Source organism: Colossoma macropomum, unplaced genomic scaffold (assembly GCF_904425465.1).
Source record: "Colossoma macropomum unplaced genomic scaffold, Colossoma_macropomum, whole genome shotgun sequence".
Taxonomy (NCBI): domain Eukaryota; kingdom Metazoa; phylum Chordata; class Actinopteri; order Characiformes; family Serrasalmidae; genus Colossoma; species Colossoma macropomum.
In genome coordinates this window covers 39,180,690-39,207,098 of record NW_023494793.1, presented here as the reverse complement: position 1 = coordinate 39,207,098, position 26,409 = coordinate 39,180,690, and the positions used below count along the sequence as shown (strand labels likewise).

General features: G+C 40.7%; 1 protein-coding gene across 4 annotated transcripts in view; it reads left to right on the top strand.

Annotated features, from left to right (window-relative positions):
• The window catches only part of nfic (nuclear factor I/C), a 228,030-nt gene that overhangs the window by 188,739 nt on the left and 12,882 nt on the right, over positions 1 to 26,409 (top strand). For 2 of the 4 annotated variants that reach the window (XM_036579516.1, XM_036579515.1), the window contains exon 9: positions 15,020 to 15,105. In XM_036579516.1, the coding sequence (XP_036435409.1) occupies positions 15,020 to 15,064 (45 nt within the window). In that variant the 3' untranslated portion in view covers positions 15,065 to 15,105. Of the gene's footprint in view, positions 1 to 10,831; positions 10,992 to 15,019; positions 15,106 to 24,190; positions 24,301 to 26,409 lie in introns of those variants that run through there. The other 2 variants (XM_036579513.1, XM_036579514.1) reach the window with 2 other exon arrangements.

Genomic DNA, 26,409 nt, shown 5'->3' with positions numbered 1-26,409 from the left:
AAATAAAACAGAAAGTGAGGCCTGTGCAAATGTTATGGCACATTTTCTAATTTATGTTTTATCCTTTCATTCTGTGCCTTAAAATTTGCAGAAGTGTGTTCTGTAGAGGACATGTTCACTTGTTTTTACTTATAAAATCAACAAAGTGTGTAAATTGACTGGGGTTACCAAGTTCGATAATAGTTAACAGGCCCTTCCTGGGTCGTGGGTGTTTTAGAGCAGGAAAAACGCTCAAATGTGCAGGGCAGGGGCTTCACATCATCATGCATGCTCGCTTACAAATTTATGGTTAACCCCAAATTACTCCAGTCATCAGTCTTGTTTGGTAAGACCGGCAGTGTAATTAAACTGATTAGCAGGCTGCTAGTCGTGCGCAGAACACAATTCTGAGCCAGTCATATTCACTCATATTCATGCTGAAATCTTTCTGTGGTTCAGTAATAATAATAATAACATCTTTATTTTAGAGCAATTTCCATACTTTGGCAGCTCAAATTGCTTGATATACAGGTGATGAAGCTCAACAGTGATAAAAGAAATTATGAGTATTAAATTTAAATCATATACAAATCAAATTAAGAAAATAAATACCATAAAGATACGTTTTCAAATGACTGTCTAATAAAAGGTGGAATTTAGTTCCACAGTTCAGAAGCAGAATAACAGACCTAGAATATCATCTTGATAAGAAAACTTCATACTTCATATCTCTGAAATCAAAGCTTTATAAGAGAAAGAAAGAACCTTCTGAGCTTTAATGTCGGTTAATGTAGTGAGATTTTATTTTAGGTCATTTTGGATCATTTCTGTTTATCCGTTAGTCATAAAATGTTCACACGATGTAAACAGCTGGTGTTTTCCAATGATGTAAAACAAAGAATGAAATGACCCACGGGGGGAGGATGGGGGGGTCGCACAGACTTTGTTTTTCTATTGCGAAGTAATGTTTTGTCTCAAAGTGATTCGATGGCTTCGTAGCCTCTTTTTCTAGCACACCTTCCAGTAAACCCAGTAATTATGTGGCTGTATAATATTTCTGATTGAATTATATATTTTTTTCTTCTTCTGGTCTCTGATGGGTTTTTGTTCTGGGTTTTCAGCCCCAATAAAGAATTTATCAGTTTCTTTACTTTTTGACTTACTTAAAAATGACTTGGTTTAAAAAAAAAAAAAACTTACACTCCGAAACTTATTCTCCTACTTTTCACACTCACCATCAGCTGAAAGCAGCCAGAAGCAACCTGTACACATGCATGAAGATTTAGGCCTTAAATAATTACATTAATAATAATCATTTTAATAAAGTCGTGGAGTTCAGCAGTTCCTCCCCAGGGCTCACTGCCTTGTTCTTTCGGCCTGGCGCCAAACCACCCACAGCACGGCCCAGCGGTTAAGAACCCCTCGGTCTCTGTCCCAGATGCTCCGCCCACACGTAGACGGAGAGTCTTTTGCATTTTAAGCTGCCCACAGCGATCAGGATTTTGGCATTTGCTTTCTGACTGATGTAGTGGGTCGTGCCTGTCTAAAGGGAAACACATGATCGCAAGCTGTTGCCCGTTCTGTGTAGCGTTACTGAGCCTCTTGGAGTGATGTAGTCACTGCGTTGAAAAAGAACATCACAGCTTCACATCTTTAAAAGTTATTCAAGTTATTTTCTTGAAGCATTTAATAGCTTTTAAACAAGATGTCCCTCAGAGCTTGTCTACACATTTGTTTTTCTGCAGGTTTAGCCCCACTTCGAAAAATCACCCATCCCTCAACGTAGACACTTCTTCTTTGCCATATTAAGCAGCAAAATCTACTGGACTAGACATGTGAATTCTGACTAATTTTGATATTTGAGTATCCGTGAGAGTTCGTGAGCGAGTGTCCAGTAAACCGCAGAGAAGGAAAAAAACAAACCCAAAACAATAATGACAGAGTTTAGCTGCAATTAGTGTAGAGATATGGGATTTTTAGGTGACAGCACAAACATTTAGCCTCACACAGAGCAATACATTTCAAAACATGCTTAATTATTCATAAATAGCCAAAATAGGTGGATTTTCAGATGAAGTCATGAGCTAAAACTACTGCTAACCAGTAATGCTGGGCGCTGATAGACACTCATCGTCTTCTGCAGATGTTAGAATTAAAGGTTCTGTGCAGGGCCATTTTTCATTCTTCAAGGTACAAACAATGTAAATGTGCCCTCAAAGGTACAACAGTGGTTTTAAGGTCTGACTGTGAACCTTAAATGAGTTTTTCCAGGTGAAAAGTTCGTATTTGTACCTTTTCATAACCGAATGTTTTAAAACAGAACAGTAAAATAAAAGTCCTGGAGACGAGACGGGGTGTGTGGAGTCAGTACAACTTACAACATATCATTTCAGTGGATTATGGTTCAGTTATGTTCTCTGACTAAAGGTACTGAGATGTACCCTTGAGGGGACCACCCCAGTGACAAGAGGGGAACTGCCCCAGTGACAGTTTCGTACCTTTATTTCTGAGAGTGTACAGATGGTGTTCTCTAGTGAACGATGTGCACACGTTAGTTAGTCAGAGAAATATTTTTTAACTCTTTCTAGGCTGAACATCAGTCTAGCCTATTTAGCAATAAAACCCATACTATCTCTGCCCTCTCAGTCACTCTCTTAGCTACGCACCCACACTCACGTAGCAAAGTACAGCATAACATGGATCCCGTTTACATATGGTCGCTTCATGTGACTATTATCTGGACTGTATCCTGATAAGATTTAAGGCATATACATTTATACTAGGTAGTCGAATTTGTCTCCGGTTAGCCAAACTAAAATCTGATTACTGTGTGGGAAGGAATATGCAAATCCACTCATTACGCGGCGACCAGTTACCAATTAGTTGTTTATCTGTTCAGTCTCTTCGTCTGCAGTTTGTTTTGCTCAGTAGTGTCTGTCCATATTGCTGTTCATCATTTCATTTCATCCAGTCGTCCTCATCCAGTCGGGAGGAGCTTCAGTAGTACTAGGAGGGGTTTTGATTGTACTAGAAGGAGTTTTTGGTTGTACTCTGAGGGGTTTTGGTTGCAGTAGGAGGAGTTTTGGTTGTACTGGGAGGAGTTTTGGCTGTACTGGGAGGGGCTTTGGTTGTCGAATGTGTTGGAGTGATGGATACGTTTACACTGCTATAACGTGGCTCAAATGCATCTCAGACCACCTCCTCAGAGTGTTTACACTTGCATTTTTATGTGTCTTGGCCACCTTAACCAGATATAATCCTGATACTCAAGACACATGAAGTGACCAGGTGTAAACAGGGTCTTACTTACTTGCAAATTCAGGCAAAACTTTCACATTTTTCAGTTCTGTTAAAACGTATTAAGAAGTTTTCACTCTTCCTGTTCAGAAGCATAACAAATACCCAAATAGTGATTTCAGGCAGGGAGATTTGGTCTAGCAAGGGGGTGGGGTGGGGAGCAAGGAGATTAGAGGGGCAATATTGGCAGGCTGTAGCTAAAACACAGCAATTCAAACATAAAAGTGGGTAAACAAAATATGCTGACAATTACACTTACTATATTGATATGCTTAATATGTCTGTAGTAAAACACAAAAACAAATAAGAGGAATATGATACATGTTCAGGACAGAGATTAATAACTGTTTTGGCGTCAGTCAGTGATAAAACTACAGTAGAGAAGTAAACGCTTCCAGGACAGTCATTCCTACAAATGACTGACTATAATGAAATAAAACACCAGTCAGTTTTTGCTTTAATTAGAGTTTCTAAACTGTAATTGACAGTTATAATAATCGATATCTGACAGCTCTTTTGCAACAACTTTTTTCAACAACCATCCCACAACCTCCAGAACTGCCCCCCTGAATTTGCACCATCGATTTCATTATTTAAAGTCTGACACCTTAACCCTCTGGGGTCCACAAACTAGCCCGTGCGTCAAATTCCACGTTTCTATATCTGTTTCTATCTTGTAATAATCCAGCGCAGAAATGCAGTTCAAATATTTCCTGAATCTGTGGAGTCGCCCTTTCCGTTCCATCTTATCGCGAGATCGTATGTGACTCACATCCGGAGTTATGAGCCTAGTGTAACTGGTGGATTCGTGTGTTTGACTACCTTGAGTGTGAAACTGACCAATAGACACTCAGGAAATCACTTAGGACTGACCATCATGCCGGAAACCCTTCATTCAGTCCACGTCGGAGACACATTTGAAATGGTATGCAGAGAGTTAACAGCTGCTGAAGTTGCTGCAGTGATTTTGGAAAGCAGTGATGAAGATAACGGAGCATTTTCATATGAATCATATGAGGATCATGTTATATGAAGAGCCTTTAAAGGAAAATTTAAGAAGTTATGCACAAATCGAGAAAACGCTCTCAGACCCCAGAGGGCTAACCGAGTAACCCTGGAACTCCCGGCTTTAAACTTTCTGATGACTTTATTGTGACTTTAAACCACAATCGTAAAAATGATGTGTTTGTATTGTGAAATAATAGAGAGCGGAGGATTGTAACTCATGCTTGAGTGTGTGAGATAAACACTGACGTGTCTTGTGCTGAGTATAGCTGCTGTAACCTGAGCATGAGCAGCTCAACCACAGACATGTAGGAGCATAAAGACCTGCCAGCTCTGATTTCCCCCCATCTTCACCTCTGCATTACCGCACACACATACAGCTCCTGCTCTGAGACTCAAGCATTTAGATATCTGTTAGTCTCTAAATCAGTGTGGACCCACATACTGTGCTGTCCAAAGGTCCACCCTTCATAAGTTACACGTTCCAGGAGAGATTTCTGAGCAGATTCGAGTTGTGGAACTACAGCTCATTGAAAACTAGAGAAAATGGTCATGTCCCCATCAGATAAACAGCACTTAAAGCTTTCATCTCAGAGAGAGGAGAAAATCAAGCTGCTTCAGATCTGACATCCACAGGTGTTTCTGTCCATCCTTCCACTGTGAGAAGACGACTCAGCGCTGTGGGTCTGAAAGGATATGCAGTTGTCAAGAAGAACCTCACTGAGAAAAGGAGACGGACACATCAAACAAAGAAGCTGAACAATGGACTGACCACCCCAGAGTCCAGACCTCAACATCACTGAATGTGTTTAAATACTTCAGAAAATGATCGACCAACTTCTAAGACTGAACTGGAGGTGTGTCTGCAGATTTCTTTGGAAAACTGAAAGTGAGTCCCCTGAAAATAATGGAAGCTGTAATAAAGGCAAAGAGTGGAAACACTAAATACTGAAAAAGTAATATATTTCGTCGTTGAGGATTTAGTAAAAAATGATTTTTTTCCTGAATAACTTGTACTGAATGGTCATTTTGGCTGGAAAGTAGGTAAATGAAGAGTGCTCTCTGACTTCCGCACAACACTGTATGTCTTGGCTGAAACTGTAGAGTAGACTTTTAGATGTATAATATCGATTTTTAATTTCATCATTCCTGTAAGGTAACCCAGAAGGAGAAGAGGCTTAGAAGATGTGTGTGTGTGTGTGTGTGTGTGTGTGTAAGGTAACTGACATCAGCTATAGAATTTTAAAAGTAGAGGTGGCACCAATCAGATACTGTGTTTTGGGCCAATATCAATAGAAAATATTTCCAGCGCTGTGTTAAGCACATGTATCTATTGAAAGATTACATTTACATGATTCAAATGTATCACGTGAATAAAATGTGGTATATCAACATCATTTTGGCCAAAGTAAGTGAACTGAAAGACGGTTGTGTTGATTTAACACATTTTATTCATGTTCATCTGACATTTGAATCATATAAATTCAAAGCACCATATTTTCGGATCTAGAAGCTTTTGTTTATGATTGCACGGCTATGAGGAGATGGTTGTAACTCTGGTCCTGTGTTTATTTCTTTGTTTTCGAAGCCTCTAGTTCCTCCAGCCTCGCAGTGCTGCTGCTGAGTCTGGAATAACTAAGTGCAGCCTGACAGCAAGAGAGAGAGAAAGAGAGAGATGTCACTGCAAAGAGAGGGGAGAAAACCCCAAATCAGAAAAAGCCTATTTCACTATCCACGGATGAGAGAGCGAGCGAGAGAGATTAGACAGAAAGGGAGGATGAAAGAGAGAGAGAGAGAGCGCAGGAAATTTGAATTTGATGTACAAAGTGCAACCAACTTCTAAGACTGAACTTTGGAGGTGTGTCTGCAGATTTCTTAGAGAAACTGAAGTTGAGTCTCCTGAAAAGAATGGAAGCTGTAATGAAGGTAAAGAGTGGCCACACTAAATATTGAACAATGTATTATCAAGTTTAGTTGTTTAAGGCTTTCCTGTAAAATTAGTTTTTCTTGACTTTGAAAAATGAATAACTTGTACATAATGGGAAATATGACGGGAAATTAAATAAAGAAGGGTGGTCTCTGACTTGGTTGATCGTCTACATTTGGAGGAGCCTCATGCCTGCTTTTGTTGCTGAGTTTACAGTAGCTAGGTTCAGGCTGAGAGAGAGAGAGAGAGAGATGTCGCTGCAAAGAGAGGGGAGAAAACCCCCTGAGTCAGAAAAAAGCCCCTTTCAATATCCGCGAGGGGGAGAGAGCAAGAGATCAGACAGAAAACGAGAGAGATCAGAAAGAGAGAGAGAGAGAAAGAGAGAGCAGGAAATTTGAATTTGAAAAAGGAAGGAGATTCCCATGTGCCTGGCAGCGCTGCTGACGCTGGCACAGAGAGAGAGAATGAAATAGAGAGAGAGAGAGATTTGTCAGGCTTGCCCCGTGGCAGGCAGGCTTGGCTCGTTGTGCAGACTCATTGAAATTCCCCCTACTGCAGTGCGACTGCAGCCAGCCAGTCACAAAGGACAGACGCAGCGACCCACAATGCCGCTGACTCACTCAGCAAGTATTGTTGTGCGGGACAGTGAGCGTGCAGTCCTGGGGATGGATGGATAAGCTCAGAGAGAGAGAGAGAGAACGATGGATGATGGCTGTCTGCCAGAACAGTGCCCAGAACATTACTCTGTCTCTCTCACATAACTGCTGACGAAGAGAGAAAGAGAGACAGAGCGAGAGAGGCTCGACCACACTTAAGTTTCATCCAGACCTTTAGGGCCAAATCTTCAATTACAAAACATACTGTAAAGCCCTAATAACCTCCAGCCTCACTCTGATTTAGCCACACCGACCAATCGGCGTGGATGGTATGTCCCGACAGCCGATACATCACTAATTATTATTATGTGATATTTCAATTACAATAGTATAATTCATAAATGACAAAATAATTATTTAATTTTATTTGAATATTTGACATATTCAAGTATCCCTAAGAGTTAATGGACAGATCTGTGGTTAAACGTGGGGAAGAAGGTGGGGAAAAAAAGCTTTGCTTGATATTAACATTGTATAACTGTACATCATGATATTTTTGTAGTTTTTTACTCATAGTACACAAACAGAGCAAACCAGTGCTAGCAGGCAGTAGCGTGAAAGAAAACATTTATTTTATATATATATATATATATATATATATATATATATATATATATATATATTATATATATATATATATGATTTATTATTCAAAAATAGCTAAGGGAAATGTTTTGCTAACTGCGCTTGAGTAGCGGAGGCTGCTCCCTCAGATGAGCTAAGGCGCTAGTGCTAACTGGTGCAGTGGTAGATGCCGATAACGCATACTTAAATACTTTTCTACTTAAAATATTCTCTCCTAATGATGTGGTAATATGTTTGTCGAGATAACACTGACAAAAGAGAAATCTTTTCATTGTTTTTAGTACTAGCTAGCGCAAGCTGGAGTAGTTAGTCTAGCGCAGGGGTCGGGAACATGCGGCTCTTTTACTGCCCTGTTGCGGCTCCGCAGCAGAATTAAATTTGTAGGTAAAAATTAAATAATCCTCCTTTACAGTAAAATAAAGCTTTGCTGATCATTCAACACAGTTTAACAGTAAATGGTCTTAAACACTGGAGTTAATGTAGAACTGCTAATTCACCCTTTTACCCTGAAGGTTGGCGCGCAGACTGTTGGTCACCCAAGCAACACAGATAAGAATCTGGCCTAACTAGTAGATAACAAAAAGGCAAAGAGAAAGATTTAAATTGAACATCGATAATTTGGAGACGAATGGACTTCTTTGCAGTTATAATCACTCCGGCTGGATTCCTGATACGTTTAATCTGCAACGAGACACTAAAAGTTGCGAAGCTGTAGACAGCTTCTCGTTTGCCAGCGTCTTCTTCGAATTGTCCTATTCTACCTTAAATGGTGCAGCAGTTACATTCTGGTGCCTCAAGTACCATTTAAGGTGGAACGGGAAAATTCGAACAAGAAGCTGGCGAATGAGAAGCGACTTCAGCCTCATAAAAAGTCAAACATAGAGAGACTTTTACAAGAGACTGTTGTACTTTTGAGGAAAGGTTTCCTGCTGGAGATGCGAGAAAAGCGGCTATAGCTGAGCTAAAGCTTACAGCAAAGTAAATCTATGTTTTCATTTATATTGTGTTTTTTATCCTATACTAGTACACTAACACACACTGAGACATATTTACAGCCAAGATGGTAAAATGGACGTAAAATGTTGCGGCTCCCAAGGTGGTTTGATTTTTGTTGAAAGGACAAAATGACTCTTCTTAACATTTGGGTTGCAACTCCTGGGCTAGCTTTACAAGGGAACGTCACGGTCTAGGTCAGACTGCATCATAAAAAACGAGACTTCCGTGCCCTCAAGTTTAAGTGTTCTCAAGCAGGATAAAGGGGGAATAAATGAAACAGCAGGGGAGGAAAGGGGAACATAACTAAAGTTAGATTTAGGAGAACTTCCCCAGCAAACGAAAGAAATGCAAATTCAATTACTACCCTAACTTCCTAACTAAACTAACAAAAATAGCCCTTTCTCCCTGGTAGAGATTATATACAAGAGTTACATCTCTGATCAGCCCCATCAGCTCTGTGTTTACAGTGTACTTCAATGAAAATGCTTTATCAGCACATCATAATCAACACATTACAAAGCAACAATAAGCTGTACACTGATGAATCCAAACCCTCTTGATACCAGGGGACCCAGTCTGTTGTCTGGAGAAGTGAAGTTTATTTTGTTGCGCATGCAGGTACCAGATACCCAGCCAGCCCATAAGACATTGGACTGACACAGTTTTATAGCTGGACTGATGCCAAGATTAGACCCAGCTTATACAGGACAAGTAACAGGTCTGACAAACATGACCATGTAGGGGTAAACACAAAATAGGCAGCCTAAAATACAACTTCAGCATATAGAATATATAACACAGCACATTTCACATGTAAGCTCTTGCACAGACATAGATCTCTAACCTAAGTTCTTTCAACAGCTGGTCAGGAAACCTGGAACCACGTGAGAAGCAAGGCACCGCCACTTCCTCTTGGTGGTGACCTAGTGCAGCTCACCTCACAGTGCTGCAAATCAATATAGAAGACAGACACTACACAGAATCCTTAGCAGTGCACATTTGGCAGTGCACTCATGAAAGCATTTGCATTTTGTTGTAACAAAATATGATATACTTACTTAATCTTATACTTAATTAATCTTACTTACTTACTTAATCACAGACACGCTGACACAGGACTTCCCTGTATTGTTAGCCTTGATGATTATATGTGCTTATAATGCCAACATGTGTGTAATGACGCCTGCTTAAGATGAGCTAATGGGCTAATGCTAATGCTACTGGAGCAGATGGTGATGCCATCTACATGAGATTTTTCCTTTTCAGCAGATGATGTGCCAACATGCTAGTTTGACACGTAATACTGTAATAATACTAAGAGCAGAAAAATATGTTTTCATTGTTTTTTGGTTCAAACCAGCACTGGCTAGTTAGCATAGTTACAGCCGCACTGCCTCTGCAACCACATCCTTAACAGCGCATCTTTGCCATATGCTCATGTCAAGGCACTCATGCTTTGTAGGGGCAAAGTGTTGTATAATATGCTTTATTAATCACAAATTCGAGCAGGACTGTCACACTGTAAAGCCCTGTTAAACTGTAATGCCATTTCACTGAATTGTTGGCCTGTCTGTGTATTTTTTTCCACTGACTTTCTATGATGCAGCATAATAAATACCCAAATAGTGATTTCGGTATTCAAATACAGGCACGGATTAAGTTTAACCGAGTATCTGTGCACTTGCCTGTTTGATACCCTATTTTTGGCGTTTCCTGATGCTGATAGCAGAATTACACTTTGGAATTAATGTTTAGCGATGAATGCGCTAAGGACATTCAACCCCATTAATCTGGTTTGGTCAGTGAAGAAAGGAAGCACACAGGTTTGCACAGTTTATTAGTTTTAAATGTTAATGTATTTTTGGTCCTATTAATACTTTATTAATCCACTCACAACAGAAATTGGTCATTTTGCTGTCTAACCATTCTCCGCCCAGTCTGGGAGGAGCACCTGGGTCAGTTGGGGGGGGTTAAGTGCCTTGCCCAAGGGCATGACCAGAGGTATGCAGTCATTCCTGGGATTTGATGCCCTGACCTTCTGGTTGCTGGCTCACCTTTCTTACCCCTAGGTCCTGACCATTCTCAGACCTGTTTATGTGTGTGGATGAATCAGGGCATCCAAAAATGTACCTAATTTCAGTCAATGTAATGCAGAATCTTTAGCCATGTTAGATCAAGGGTTCGCCAGTGTGTTTGTAAAGTATCAGAAGGTATATCCTAGTCCTTTTGTGCAGCCCTAGTGGTCAGTGACAAATAAAGATAACAAAGAGAAGCAGGGTGAGAGAGAGCAGGATAGAGAGAGCGGGAGAGTGAGAGAGAGCAGCTGATTGTGTTTGTACATGCCGTAGAGCTCCTGGCTGACTGTTGCTCTCTCTTTCTCCTGCAGCTGAATGGCAGTGGTCAGGTGAAGGTCCCCCCTCACTACATCTCCTCTCAGATGCTGGCCCCTCCGCCTCCCCCGGCCCTGCCCCGACTGACGTTGCCCCCTGACTCCAAATCCAGCACCACCTCTGCAGACGCAGCCTCCAGCTCGCCCACCTCCCCCAGTAAGTGGGTCCCTATGACACCCGTTTATCCAGCCGTCTGTCAGTATGTCCATCTCCCTGCCCTGGCCAGCCTTATAGGGCTTTGGCTCAGAGATGTTTGTCAGGCTTTCCCCCATTGGCAGTCAGTCTGTGACTGTTCTGCAGACTTACTCTAGTGCCTAACGCTAAGCATCGTTCTCAGGATTTCTCAAAATATTCTTGTACAATGACAATGAAATTCCTTTCAATTCCATCCCAACTTTTGACCCCTTCAACAGCAGTCAACAGTCTAAGTTAAGAGCTTCCAGAGAACCTTAACAGAGTTAGAGGAACAGGCCTAGCTAAGCAGCTAGCTGTGCTTTATAGGCCCGCCGACCCAGCATCCTCTGACACAGCCGACGATCAGCTTTACAATGTTTAGAAAAAGAGCTGATAAATCAAATGAACCAGTGTGAATTAGTGGAGAACATTCTAGAACTGTGTGAAGAACATTGTAGAACAGTATGAACGGGGAGAACATTCTAAAAAAATTCTTATACAGTGTGAATGGGCAGAGAACATTCTAGAACAGTGCAAAGAGCACTCAAGAACAGAGTGAATGAGGCGAGAACCCTTCTAGAACAGCATGAATGGGGGAGAGCATTCTAGAACTAAGCGTATGAGGTGAGAACGTTCTAGAACAGTGGGGATGATTAGAGAACATTCTGGAACACCATTAATGGGAGAGGAGAACATTCTAGAGCACTACAAATAGGGGAGAATGTTCCAGAACAGTGCGAGTGATGGGAGAACATTGTAGAAGAGTGTGAATGGGAGAGTACACTCTAGAACAGTGTAAATGATGGGAGAACCTTCTAGAACAGCATGAATGGGGAGCACATTCTAGAACAGTGTAAATGACGGGAGAATGAGGAAGGACATTCTAGAACAGTGTGGATGATGCGAGAACATTCTAGAGCACTATGAATGGGGGAGAACATTCTGAGAACAGTGTAAATGATGGGAGAACATTGTAGAAGAGTGTGAATGAGGGGAACATTCTAGAACAGCCTGAATGGTGGGAGCATTTTAGAACAGTGTGAATGGACAGGAACATTCTAGTGAAGTGAATGAGGTGAGCAAGCTTAGGCTGTGTTCCAGAAAGCCTGTGTTAACACTGCTTATAGAACTACAGAACCATATTAATACGTTTAGAACGTTGTAGATGTGTTCTGCGATCTGATCCACTCTGATTTAGTGCTGCATATGGCTGGCTCAGAATTGGTGGTTTTATTTGGTTATTATGTCAAGCCATTGGTACGATATACAGTGGTGCCAAAAGTATTCAGACATTTTAATAAAGTTCTTTATATTACATCATTAAAAGTTTAATAAAATGATGTTTGTTTAGGAGAAAAACACTCAAACTGATGGTAAACTCTTTATGTGGAGCCTAGTGAGCATTTCTAGCATTACACAGGTGCGCTGTTATCATTGGGACGAGCTGCGTCTCAGAGCAAGAATGCTGATCCACCATGAATTTCTGCCTTTCGTATTGGGTAGCAATGCATGGACAGTGTGTTCTTACTTTGAGAAACTTGATAAATTATGCTGCATTGTCTTTGGCTTCTGAGGCCCATAAACAGCAGTGCTCTTTAGATGACAAGGCAGTGGGCCATAGAGGCCCTTGTCCATTAATCATGCTAATTTCATTAAGAAATGCTGAGGGGAGCTCGTCCCGCACCGGGCCCGATGCTGCCACTGCAGCAACCATGATCAATCCTCTGGCGTGTGGTCTCCTCCTCTCACCCAAACACGATTAGACTGTCTGCCTGCTCCTTCAGCTGAGACGCTACTTAATAGTTGTGGATTCCCAGTGAGCGTAGTTTGATGTGAATGAATGGGAGGATTTTAGCCTTTGGGAAAGTGCAGCTCTTTTGCAGGCCTAAAGAAGTGAATGAAACTGGTGCCTGGAATTTCAGGTTAAATGATCAGTCGAAACAGTGTCTACACAAAAAGCTTTTTTTCAGTGTGGGATTTCCTGCGAGAGGCACGGATAAACATGGCTGCCTTTTTAATTACTCAGCTCAGTCAACTGGCTCGGATTAGAAGACATTAAAGCATGTTTTCATTAACAAGGCGCTGGATTTGTATAACGAGATATTATTACATGTGGAAAAGCGTTCAGATTCTCTGCGCTGACTCTGTTTACTGTCAGAGGAGTCTCGCAAGCTGTCGTCAGGGTGTCTGGTGGGTTTCATCAGAGCCAGAGTTTAAGAAGAGCATCCTGTTATACCAAAAACATGACTGCAAAGTGTTAGAGGACGCACACGAGTATCACCGAGTCCTTAGTGAACAGGGTTTTTAAATGGCTGAATGTTAATTTTATATTTTTCTAGTCTTTTACGCATTAATTTCTTTAATTTTTAAACATAGATGAATGTGTTACCATAAAAAAATCCAAGAAAACACACCAGTACATCTTTCTGTTTTCTACATCGAACAGGTTTTAGGCAGTATTTTGCTAGCGTTACTGCTAACTGAGCGGCCTGCTGTGAGAGGAAGAGGTCAGTTGACCATGGGCAGACCCAGGGGTGGGATCACAGGAGCACTGGCCCTAGTAAAAGTCTGATTTACCCCTTAAGTGCCCTTCTGGTAATACTCACAACTAGGCATGTTGGCTGATATGCAGACTTGTTATTAAGAGCTGAACCACCATCTACAAATTACATTGAAATTTGCAATCATCGGGGTCCAAGCACTACATGCTCATGCAGTCAAATAATGGACAAATAATGAGCAGAGTGGCCTTATATTATGTATAATAATCATTGAGGAAAATGTAAAAGCAGATGTCTGCTTAATTTCATACATACTGATCATTTTACCTTGGTATGATAAGCAATATATTCTTAAATATTTGAAAAAAAAAGGAGTAAAATTTTTGACATGACTTATACTGGCATAGTTGTTGAACTGAATCTTCTATAGCAATTACTTCTTTCCTGTATTCCATTCTTAGCGTGTGCCAGAACGCTTCTTTTTTGTCTTAAAATGTCAAAAAAAAGTCTCCTGGGGTACCACAGGGGGTTGGTTTCTGAGCTTTACATAACCATGTCATATCATGGAAGAAGTCATATGAGTTGTCATGACAGATTATGACCAGTAATATCACATCATCATGTTACCGGTGGTTATCATATATAATAATGTGAGATGTCATGAACATGTAGCTGCTAGCATATCTGCTAATAACACTAGCATTATAGCTTTCATACTAGTTAACATTAACTTGGCAACCACTAGACAAAGTGATAATATTGTAATAATATTGATGCTGTTTGCATTTCAGTGCACTCATTGGTCATGTACTAGTGCTTGGTGGTTGTTTCTTCACCTGGAACAGTAAAAATTAATTAATGTGTTTTTGCTTTCTTCCCTTGTTTGTTAACCTCATGTTGGTAGGGATGGGAGATTATGAGGGCAACATTTAATAGTGTACAGCGCCACCTGCTGCTTTTCAGTCAGTCCGTGACTAAGTAAGAGACATTGACTCTCGTAGTCTGGCCCTGGTCCAGCAAAAATATGAGACGATTTTTGGCAAAATGCCTTGTTAGGAAAATGAGAGAAAGTTCTTGTAACAGAATATCACTTTGTTGGAATAGAAACCAGATGTAATTGACTACAACTTCGGATGTTATTGAATGTTGTTTACTTTAACACATGCTGAAGAGTTCATGAATAAAATGTGTTGCATCGACACCATTTTTGTCTTTCAGTTTAATCCTTTCTGATGTCTTGATGTAACATGTTATTCATGTCCAGCTGACTAATACAGAGCACCATTTATGTCAGTGTAGTAACAGTTTATATAGAGTAGCCGTACTGGATACAGTGTATTCATTTCTTTATATTTAAAGGCCTTGTATGTCTTCAGAAGCTCAGTCAGCTGTGCATAAGAAGACCACATGCAGTGTTTACAATTTTCCACAGCTTAGACAGTGCTGACCACTGTCCTGATAAACATTATCTCTCTCTCCTCTCTCTCTCTCTCTCTCTCTCTTTTTCAGCATACTCTGCTCCCGGGACACCACCTGCCAACCGCTCCTTCGTAGGAATTGGCTCTCGAGACCCTGCTAGTCTGTATCAGGCTCAGGTACTGAAACATCACACCTGCACCTGTCAGATACAACTACAGTTGCTTATCCAAACTCTTTCATTATAAGGAATCATCCAGAGCATATATGCACTTCAAATGTGCACACGATGCCTTTCGTTCTTACAAATATGAACCATCATTATGTATTTATAAAAATAAGCAAAGATTTAAAAAGGTTTAAAAAACAACATTTCTAAGAAATAAAAAATATTCAGGTACTAGATTATAATATTCATTTATGTCAAGGTCAAAAATAAAATAAATCAAGTTCTACATACTAATCCTGCTAAAATAAAAATGTTCTTATGTAAAACGTACTTGGTGTCATTATAAAAGACTTTGCCGTTGCTTGGAAAGATTTTATGCAACAAGTAGAAATGATGTTGAAGCTGAAGGAGCTTCCTGAAACGATCACGAAACCAGAGCTAATTGTCTCAGGTGCAACATGGAAGATTTCACAGCGCACTCTCAGACTAATGATATAGAGTTGCGAGATGAGTTGAAAGCAGCAGAAAACAATAAGCACTGAACTGCAAGAAGCACAGAGATGTGCAGCTGAAATTCACACACAAGCATTTAGACAAATGAGAACTGTTTTAGAACAATGTACTTTGGTCAGACAAAACTAAAATAGAGCACCTTATCAATAATTCAGCTCGTCATGTTTAGAGAAAGAAAGGATTTACCCCAAGAACTCCACACCCTTAGCGAAGCATGACGGTGGGAGAATCATGATATGGGGCTGCTTCTCTGCAAACAGTACTGAGGCAATGCACATCATCAAGAAAACATGAATGGAGCGATGTGCTGGTAGACATTACTGGTAGAAAATTAATCTCATAGGCCAAAAAAAGGGAGATGATGGACATTTCAGCTAGACAGCAACTAAAAACATACAACCAGAATAACTCAAGAGCGCGCTTGCATGTCCTGACCAATCTCCTGACTTTTTCCTAAAGGAAATATTATTCAGATTTGTGCTCAGACATCATACGGACCATAATATTTATGAAAAGAATCTAATTCTGTATATTTAGACTCATAATGGTTCGTGAGTCAATCAGGTGCACATGAATTAAATATGTAACATAAGTACAATTAGCTTGTTATTCATGTGGAAATGACGTGCAAATTTGAATTGTGTAAAATCCTTTTCTGCACATAATCCAGGCAGCCAGCACAGCGTTTCAATAACCTATATCATCCTTCCCTTAATGCCACTGAACTAACTGGAAAATTTCATATATTATACATTAAAAGACACCAAAAATGTGAGACATTTTTCAGAATGTTAAATTTTAATCGTTTTTTTGAAGTTAAAAAAAATATGGCCAGTATTAAGCAATATTTGTGGAAGTTCCCTCCCTCGTATTGAGCTCTCGAGCAGCCTGGCCTTGTGTTGGAGATTGGTGAAGCTACACCTCTGTGTTCAATTATGGATCAGAGGAGTGGAGTCGCACTCTGCTGCACACACCCTCCACCCTCGCATATCAAACAGCGCCGGAGTGGAGAGGAAGCCACACATAGTTTTCTCCTCGCACATAAGAAGCATTCATAAAACTTCGCCTGGGGCAGTGGATGCAGCATAATTCAAGATCTATTGATTCTCTCCAATCTTTCTTTTTGCTTTAGCTGTAAGCATTGACTTGTTGAGATTTCCATCTGCTTAGTCAGATTCTGTACAATCTCAGAGCTTAAAATCCCTACCAGTCTAGCCAGACAGTTAGCACATCTGCAACGGCACTTTCAAACACCACCTGCCCGAATATGTTCAGCATTTACATTTACGGTCTCCTATGGTAGTGAAAAAGTAGGAGACTCTTCGTTTATTTAATTTCATGTCAAAACAGCCATTTAGTACAAATTATTAATTTTGCAGGGGATGTTTCTGAGGAGGTTAGATAAAAGATAACCCACTTGCATAAGGAAGGAGACAGTCAAAGGAAAATAGGCAACAAACAGGAGTTTCTAAAACCAGAGTTCAAAAAATTAAAAGTTACAGAGAAAATGGGGCTCCTAACAACCACCTGGAAGACCTGGTAGACACCAAAACTGCCAGATAAACAGCACTTAAAGCTTTTATCTTTGAGAGGGAGGAGAATGTCAAGCTGCTTCAGAAGAAAAAAGGACACATTGAAGAAAATGTTATGGTTGAGGCTTCTTTTCCTGTTGCTGAAAAACAAATAATGGTAAAATGAATAATGGATAACTTAATAATAGTACTTACTGGCTGTTTTGACTAGGGATGGGCATTTCAGTCAAATCTGATTTTTCCAATATTTAAGGCATTGTTTGAAAAATATTGAATGCCCCCACAAACCCCCCTCCCGCAACTCCAACTAGTTAAAAAATAAATAAATACCACTCAGTATTACAAATACTCGCTCTCTATTAATGTACTAAATTAAACCCAGAACACAAATCCATAGTAGAAGAAACGTGGCTTTAAATTTATCCTGAGAATTGTGGAACTGTGTCAGTCTTAAGTTTAAGAAAAACTTTTTACCCCTCAGCTAACGTTACTTGGAGAGTCACACTGTATTTCACTTCATACCTTTTAGCTGGAAAACAGTGCGTTAGTGAAGAGTTAGTTAACTGATACTAAACGATAGATCCACATAATGATGCTTTATTCCGTTAAACCTATATGAAGAGTGCTTTTCTGCAGTGCTTCCTATGCGCTATAACTGTGCTTTGTGTCTGCTACCCAGTGCCAGAAAGAGACCCTCTGATGCTCTTCACACTGCTTTTCATCCAGTGTACAGTAGCCTTCAGCCAGCTGTAGATGTTTTCCCGTGCTTCGTATTCCTGTGTTTGTTCATTTTCTGCTTTTTTTTTTTCTGTGCTTACTTCTAAGGACTAAACAGGTAAAAAACTCTGACCAGAGGATGCTGTATCTGCACTGCCCTCTGGTGGAGTATAGAGTTCAGACATCTCATAGTTCTAAGCTGAGAATGTTGTTTGAGATAAGCTATTTTGCATATCAAAAATCCTGATTTACTATTTGGGTTTTTGAACATTCTGACCATGTGCGCTGTAAAATAAAACCTGGAAAAAAATGACAAAAATTTAGGCAGCAGGGGCGATAGTTTTCATATATAAGATATGTTTTCTTCATAAAAATCTGTAAAATTACAGTCAATACATTTCTTAGAAATACTGACTTTTACCATAATTTAGCAAATGCACTAGTTCAGCTGTGAAATAAAAGTGATCATTTCGTTTCTGTGAATTTACATTCTATTTCTGTAAATTAACAATTTTACATACATTTAACCTTTAAAAATTTTTTTACAGCACTTGGACAGTTAAAATCTTTTTTGTCATTTTGACTACAAATTAAATAACTTTTGCACCCATTTTTTACATGCAGTTTTTTCAGTGTAGCAGCAGTGCAGTGTGTGGCTGGACAGTAATGTAGATCCTCAGCTTGTTCCAGGTGCAGGATCGGGGGTTTCTAGCCACAAGCTGCTGCTGCATTGCAGTGCTCTCTGCTCTATAAAAAGTGCACCTCAGCGAGGCGTGGGATAGTGGCGAGTAGGTGTGTGTGTGCAGAGTACTTTACTATTTTACTCGTATATTTCAGGTGGACATTGTCACAGAGCTTTTCTGTCCAGACACTGATCCTTCTGGACAGACAAAGTGTAGGCACTCTGGCCAGCTGTAGTGGTCAGAGGAGCGAGGGACGAGAAAAAGAGAGGAGAAAAGGGGCGACCATGTGCCCCGTCCGGGATGGTCACGTCCAGAGCAGTCTGGTTGTTAGGGGAAACCAGACATGACGTAATGAGAAGATGAACTTGAGAACAGGGAAGGAAAAGTCCACGGGGGGCAGAGCTAATTCATGCCACTCGTACCTGCCTGGTGGAGGCGCTGGGAGCGAGTGCAGAGTGCTGTTCGCATTGATTATTCAGGCCTGAGTCGGAAATAGGTGCCTATATGGACTGCCCTCTTTCTTTCTGTCCTCCTCAGTCACTCGCTGGCCTCTTACTCTCACTCAGTAAGTGCGTTTACACGCGCAGTAATAATACACTCACTTCCTGATTTCAGATTATTCAAGTGGTTGTGTAAACAGCACTCACACTAGGATATCCTGTATCACAAAAAACATCAGAATGAAAGAAATCCTGGATTTCAGTGTAGTAACGCTCAGTTACGCTCAGAAAGAACCGGTAGACTGAATTCAACACCTGCTCCAACATAGCAAATACACTTTGAAAAATGTTAAAACATGATTTCATTTAGAATGAGGAAGAAAACCTTGTATCTCCATTTTTGCCGTTTTTCTCCTTCCTGTAAAAGTAGAGCCTTCTACTTGTACAGGAAGGAGCTATTTGACTCACATGCAAAGCAGCAAACTGCTCTTTCAGCGTGATTCATAGTTACAGATAATTTTGAAAACGTTGCTACTACCGGTGCTACCAGTGGGTCTGTTTTTGTTGCAGCAGTACCTGCATCATTGTAGCTGTCGATAAGTGGTAATGAGTGCATGCATGCATGTAATTAGCTATTCGGAGCAAGATATAGGTGCTGGATTTTTAAAAAACTGTGACATTACAGACATTATTATTCTGAAGAACTCTGAGTACATTGAGTCCAGTGTAGCCAACAATAATACACTGCAAAAAATAGTATCTTGTCAAGTGAAATTATCTTAATTCTAGTCTATCTATGTAATATTTCTTATTTTGAGATGGTTGCGCACTTATTATAAGATTATTAAGCTTATTTCTAGATAGTTTTCTACCTGTGATTTAATCAAGTAAAAGTATCTCACTATACTGGCAGATAATTTTGCTGGTTTCAAGCACATTTCTTAAAACAAGCAAAATTATCTGCCAATATAGTGAGATAATTTTACTTGATTAAATTACTGAAAAACAATTAAAAATGTTTGGAAATAAGTTAAGTAATCTTAAAGCTTACAACAGTCTCAACAGCAGAAATATTAGATTTATTGACTTGATTTAAAATAATTTTATTTGCCAAGATGCCAATTTTTGCAGGGATTGAAAAAAGAGTACATATAAATATGTGATAGTAAAGGTATAGCAAAAAAAAATAAAAATAAGACCAAAAGTTATTATTAAAACAGCGCATTAGACAAATATGGCAACAGATAATCAAATAATCAAATAATACCACCAGCGGATTAGTAATACAAATAAAGAAATAAAACAGCTGAGTAGGAAAGCATCATTTAAAAAGATGTAATAGAAAACAATACTAAAACAATAATAGTAATGATAACTTTTTAAATGTATAAAAAAAACTATCAAATAAATGACAACAATAAAAAGTAATACATCGACCTAAAAAAACAACTAAAATAGAGTAAAAAACCTAAAACTAGATCAGTTGCAGGCTGAGTGGAGGTGCTTAGAGATTATACAGTAAAAATGGTCGAGGGACACCAGCGAGTGGAGTTTTAGAGTTTCCTGTAATAAAGCCCAGTCGGCTGGTGCGCAGCAGCTAACAGCAGATTTCACCAGTTCAGTAGAAGCTCTCAGCACCTGAAAGGGGGGTCCAGTCACTGAAACGAGTCTGATCGTTTCTTTTATTTACAGAGAGTGTTGAGGTGATGTAAGATGGCATGTGGCCGGTGAGCACTCTGTAAACAGAGGCCGGTGTGTTTCCCGCCGCACTGCCAGGCAAGATCTTGTGAATTTGAGTCCTGTTATCAACATATAGCCCGTGAATAACTTTTAAACAGGTGATATGAACGGAACTGACTTTTTTCTCAATCCAGCAGCTTTATCTTCCTCAGAAAGGCTAACTGTTGTGAAGGAAAGGCGACTGTGTGATGAACAGACAGATTAAGCCGGGTTCATGGTGGAGCAGACAGCCAATCATAAATGCAGTCGACAGAATCCTGAAAGTTATCTCCATCAAGTATGATGAGTATCAGACTGTCCATGCACATGCGGGCGGGGCGTCTGAGGCCGAGACTAAGGTGAATCGAGTTTGAGGTGAATCTTTAAAGCATCAACAACGGACCACTGAAATACAGCGTTAGCAGTTCATGTAGTTCCTCCAAAACGATTTATTTTATTTTTCTTTCTCTCTTTCGAGGAGACTCATGTTTCAGCCTTCCCTGAAGCGTTTAATTAAAGGGAAAGATCGCCATTTGTTATGCCCTCGTGGCCTAATAACCCGCCCTCCCCTTCCTGGATGGTGAACACCCTCGTGTCAGTTTGGTGTTTTCCTAACTTTAACCACCTGTCACCAAGACAAAGCCTTCAGCTTTTATAGCAAACTAAATATTTCGGTTGGAGTCTTGGCCTGACCGCTGTTAATCTCTACTGGCCGCTGCCGCTCGCCTTTCCTGCCGGACGAAAAGGAGAGGCTGTTTTGGGGGGAGCAGCGCCTTTGATGCAAATAACTCGATCTTTTTAACAGCTGGCATGCGCTGAAGAGTTCCAGAATAAACGGTGGGCATGTGGCCATAAGGAGAGATAGAGGGGGAGTCATTTGACTCCAGATTTTATCCTTAGCACATCATTTTGCTTTAATGCATGGCAGTAAATTCACTTCCCGCTGTTTTCCAGAGAGCTTTGCAAAATAATGGAGTGGGCAGTAAAAACAGGAGTTTGCGAGTAGAGAGTACATGGGAATGTTTTAATAGGGCTGAAAATATACAAAAGTATGCACAATATTAAGGCTTCAACAAGACTGCTACTACTGTTGTAGCTATGCTGTACTTCAGTCCATGTCTGTAGGTAACAGTGTGTCATACAGTGCCAGAAACCACATAAGCAAGGCTATTAGATATTACTGAACAAATCTACTCGGTTTGAGGTGAGTGTATGATGGTTTAGGCAGCAGTTAGCACCATGCAGATTGGTGGGGTTTAAGCTTCCACTGCTTGGGTGGAACATTGGCCTTATAGCTCCAGTGGCAAGATAAAGAAGCAAAGTTCAGACATCAAACGTGTCTTGACTGATAGACTACGTGCTTCGTTCTAGATAAACTCACCCAGTCAGAGTTCTTCACAGTTGTTGATGACAGGAACCAGGACGTCATCCTCTTAAGACCAGATGCAAACTGCCTCTTAAAGCTCCCTCCACTGCAAAAAATAGTATCTTGTCAAGTGAAATTATCTTAATTCTAGTAGATCTATTTAATATTTCTCATTTTAAGATGGCTGTGCACTTATGCAAGATTATCTAGCTTATTTCTACATTTATTTTACCTGTTTTAAGTAATTTAATCAAGAAAAAGTATCTCACTATACTGGCAGATGATTTTGCTGGGTTTCAAGTACATTTCATAAAACAAGCACAATTATCTGCCACTATAATGAGGTAAATGAACTAGATTAAATCACTTAAAACAAGAAACAAATGTTTGGAAATAAGTTAAATAATCTTGAAATAAGCTTACAACAACCTCAGCAGGAGGAATATTAGATTTATTGACTAGATTTAAGATAACTGTACTTGCCAAGATATGATTTTTTGCAGTGTCCCACAGCATTACATTTAAAATCTCAGAAGACTCGTGTGGCTTCACTGGTGGTTTTGCATAGTAAATAAAATGTCTATATTTGTGTTGTAGACATGGTGACCCCTGGTTCCTATCACCACCACTGTAAAGAACCCTGAGTCAGGAAGTTTCTCTACACCACACATTTTACACCACACCACTTTGAATGAGTTCGTTTACATCTCAACCACTGAATTATGCGGACATTTTGAAAAATTGGTGGAATTCCCCTTTAAGCCTCACGAATTCATAAATGCGACAGTTGGGGTCAGACTGCTTCCCTTGTGGTAGAGAGATGGGAAATCCTTGTGCTGATGAGTTGGAAACAGTTTCTGTGATATCCAGTTCAGTCGACTTTGCAGTTAATGAATATGGAAAAACTGTGATCCATCTCAAACTGAACTGTTTAGGCTACCGTTTCTGTTGTCACCATTCACTTTCTAACAGAGGAATCCTTTATACACACGCTGATGTGTGCTTTCATGTAATAAGATGGATAGAACAGTCTAAACTCACACTCCAGTGAAAATAGTGTTAGTCAAACGAAGAAATGGCTCAAATTAAAGCATCTTTACTAAAAGTGCAAGTACAGAATTAGCAGCTCAGAATCCTCCATTGATTTTTTGAAAACAATTCAGATGGACTGTTTTTGGTCTCCATATATTTTGAATAGTACTTTCTGAAAGTTTTATAATGTTACATAATATATCAAATTTAGTTTTTTAATACAAGACATTACTAAAAAATAAAAAACAGTGAAATAAATGTTTTTGTAATATGTGGCCCTTTAATGCTAAAACATTTTTCTATGGTTGAAGATGCACCACTGAGCAAATAAAAAGATCTTATGCATGGAACTTGTACACAAAACCCACCAGAAAAGGCCATCAATGAGTCCCCCAGGCCCCAATGACAAGCACAAAAGCCAACAGGAAGGCGGGACCCGAACCCCGGCGGGACCGGAGCCGGTGCCCAGGAGGGCCTTGCACGCTTTCCCCAACTCCCTTGCAGATTCCATACTCTACCCGCTGTCGTCGCAGGGTTTCCTCAGGGGGCTCGGAGTTTGGCCCCACCTTCCTGCCGGCTCTTGAGGCCACCATCGGGGCCGAGGGGACGGCTGCATGTCACAGTATGCATTTAAGGGTTAAACTGTAAAAATCAGTGAGATATTTGTGCTGTAGTTCAGTAATAATTAGACTTAAATTTAGTCTCTGTTTAAAAACAAATATAAAAAATAAATATTTAAATATATACTGTAATTTTCGCTAAAACTGCTCAACAAATGGCTTCTTGGAGGTTACCTATTAGATGCCTACTTTGAAGAGCTCACCTTGTCTCATGTCTTCAGCTGCATCAGAAAAGGCAGAGGTGCTGCTCTGTCTGCCTCACTGACTGTGGCTGCTTCTGGAACTAACAGTGTGTGTTTTACAGGTTAGCTGCAGAGCTGAGGCTGAACTTCACTGGGTTGTGATTGCAGAAACACTGTTACTTTAGCTATTTAAAAAAAATGCTTTCTTGCTGCATTGAGTCTAATCCTGTGCTAAGTCTCTCTTCGCTCCTTTTATTTGTGAAATACTGATTTTGGTTTCATTTTAACCAGTTCATAACAGGTGAACAGCTGCTAACTGCCATCTGTAGCCAACAAAGCAGAAGTAACGTGACAGATGTGCACACCAGAGGACTAAACCACTTTTATTTTTGAGATGGAGGGAGGATGGAAACACCAGGTAGATAAGCAGAACATAAAAGATGATCATGGAAAATGCAGCCTTGTATTATTTATTTTTATAATAACATAGATCACATGTCAGGCTCCAGTCTTCGCGGGCCAAAACACTGCAGACTTCAGCACACTGCCTCATTAAACATACCTGATTCAGCTCATCAGCTAATTAGCAAGGCCTTCATGAGCTGAATTCAGAGCGTTAGATGAGGGTACACACTGATCTCCACAGCGTTTTGGCCTGGAAGGTCCACAGTTTGACATGCCTGACACAGAGCATCAAAACTAGAAACGAAAATCAGTTTATTTCTAAGGCTTTTGGAGGGTCCCCTATTCTGGGTGGGCCCTGGTTAGTCAGGTCCATCAGTACCCACAGTCTCACACCCCTGCTGCTGTATATTCAGTAGCATAGAGTACATCTGTCCTCCTGTCTTGACTACAGCAAGACTTTTAAGAAAGGCCAGAGGCTAATTGGTGCAGATGCGCCCTCTGCTGGACACAGACTAAACCAGCAACCTCCAATACTTTACAATGGAGCTATTTCACTCACAAAAATTACAGTCATAGATTCATAGATATTTCAGTTGCCAACAGGGGTGGAAAATACTTAAGTGATTGTACTTTGTCTTACTTTGCCTAAGTATTATTTTGGAATAGTTATCTGTTTCTCTCCCTCTCTCTCTCTTTCTCTCTCTCTCTCTCTCTCTCTCTCTCTCTCTCTCTCTCTTTCTCTTTCTCTCCCTCTGGAGTGATCAGCCAGATGCTTGTATCCTCTGAGGCACCCAAGTGACTGTTTTTTTTAGTTTTATTAAATCAGTGCAATTGGGTGTAGTTAAAGACGTCTGTTGGAGTGCTGTTAAGTTACTTAGACCTCAGTGGAAAATGTTGAACTGGTAGGTTTAGGCTATGAACTGCTGCTGCTCTGCTGTTTTTTAAAGCTTGTCAAATTTAAAAAGTCTTCAGTGGTGTGCGAACAAATGCCAAAATCCTATTATGCTCTTTTAAAAGCTTTGGTTTGGTGCCTGCTGGGCTCGCTCGCGCTGGCGCTCTCCACTCTTTAGGCCGTATTATGTTTAATAGCCGCGTTCCTCTCCAAGGCCTGACTGCTATCTGCAGAGCCTGGAGTCCACTGGGGCAGAAGACACTGATTGCTGCGTGTTTGGAAAGCGTTAGTCATTACGCTCTGTTCTGGCTGCAGGATCACTGCGGTTCTGCATTATTTAGAGCTATTACACCCATCATAGAGTGCGCGCCCTCCATCCTGCTCCTCCACACGTACTCTCCATCCTCCTCCTCCTCCACACATACCCTCCATCCTCTTTCTCCTCCACACATTACCTCCATCCTCTTTCTCCTTCATCCTCTTTCTCCTCCACACGTACTCTCCATCCTCCTCCTCCAAACATACCCACCATCCTCTTTCTCCTCCACATGTACCCTCCATCGTCCTTCACACATAACCTTCACCCTCATCCTCTTTACATACCCTCTGTTCTCTTGCTCCACATGTACCCTCCATTCTCCTCCTCCACACATTACCTCCATCCTCCTCCTCCTCCACATATAACCTCCATTTTCCTTCTCCACACATACCTTCCATCCTCCTCCTCTACACATACCCTTCATCCTGCTCCTCCACACATACCCTCCCACCTCCTACTCCCCACATACCCTCCATCCTTCTTCTCCACACATACCTTCCATCCTTCTCCTCCTCCACACCTACCCTCCCACCTCCTCCTTCACACATACCCTCCATCCTCCTCCTCCACACCTACCCTCCCACCTCCTCCTTCACACATACCCTCCCTCTTCCTCCTCCACACCTACCCTCCATCCTCCTCCTCCTTCTCCACACATACCCTCCACCCCCCTCCTCCACACATACCCTCCATCCTCCTCCTCCTCTACACATACCCTTCATCCTGCTCCTCCACACATACCCTCCCACCTCCTACTCCCCACATACCCTCCATCCTTCTTCTCCACACATACCTTTCATCCTTCTCCTCCACACATGCCCTCCATCCTCCTCCTCCACACCTACCCTCCCACCTCCTCATCCACACCTACCCTCCCACCTCCTCCTTCACGCA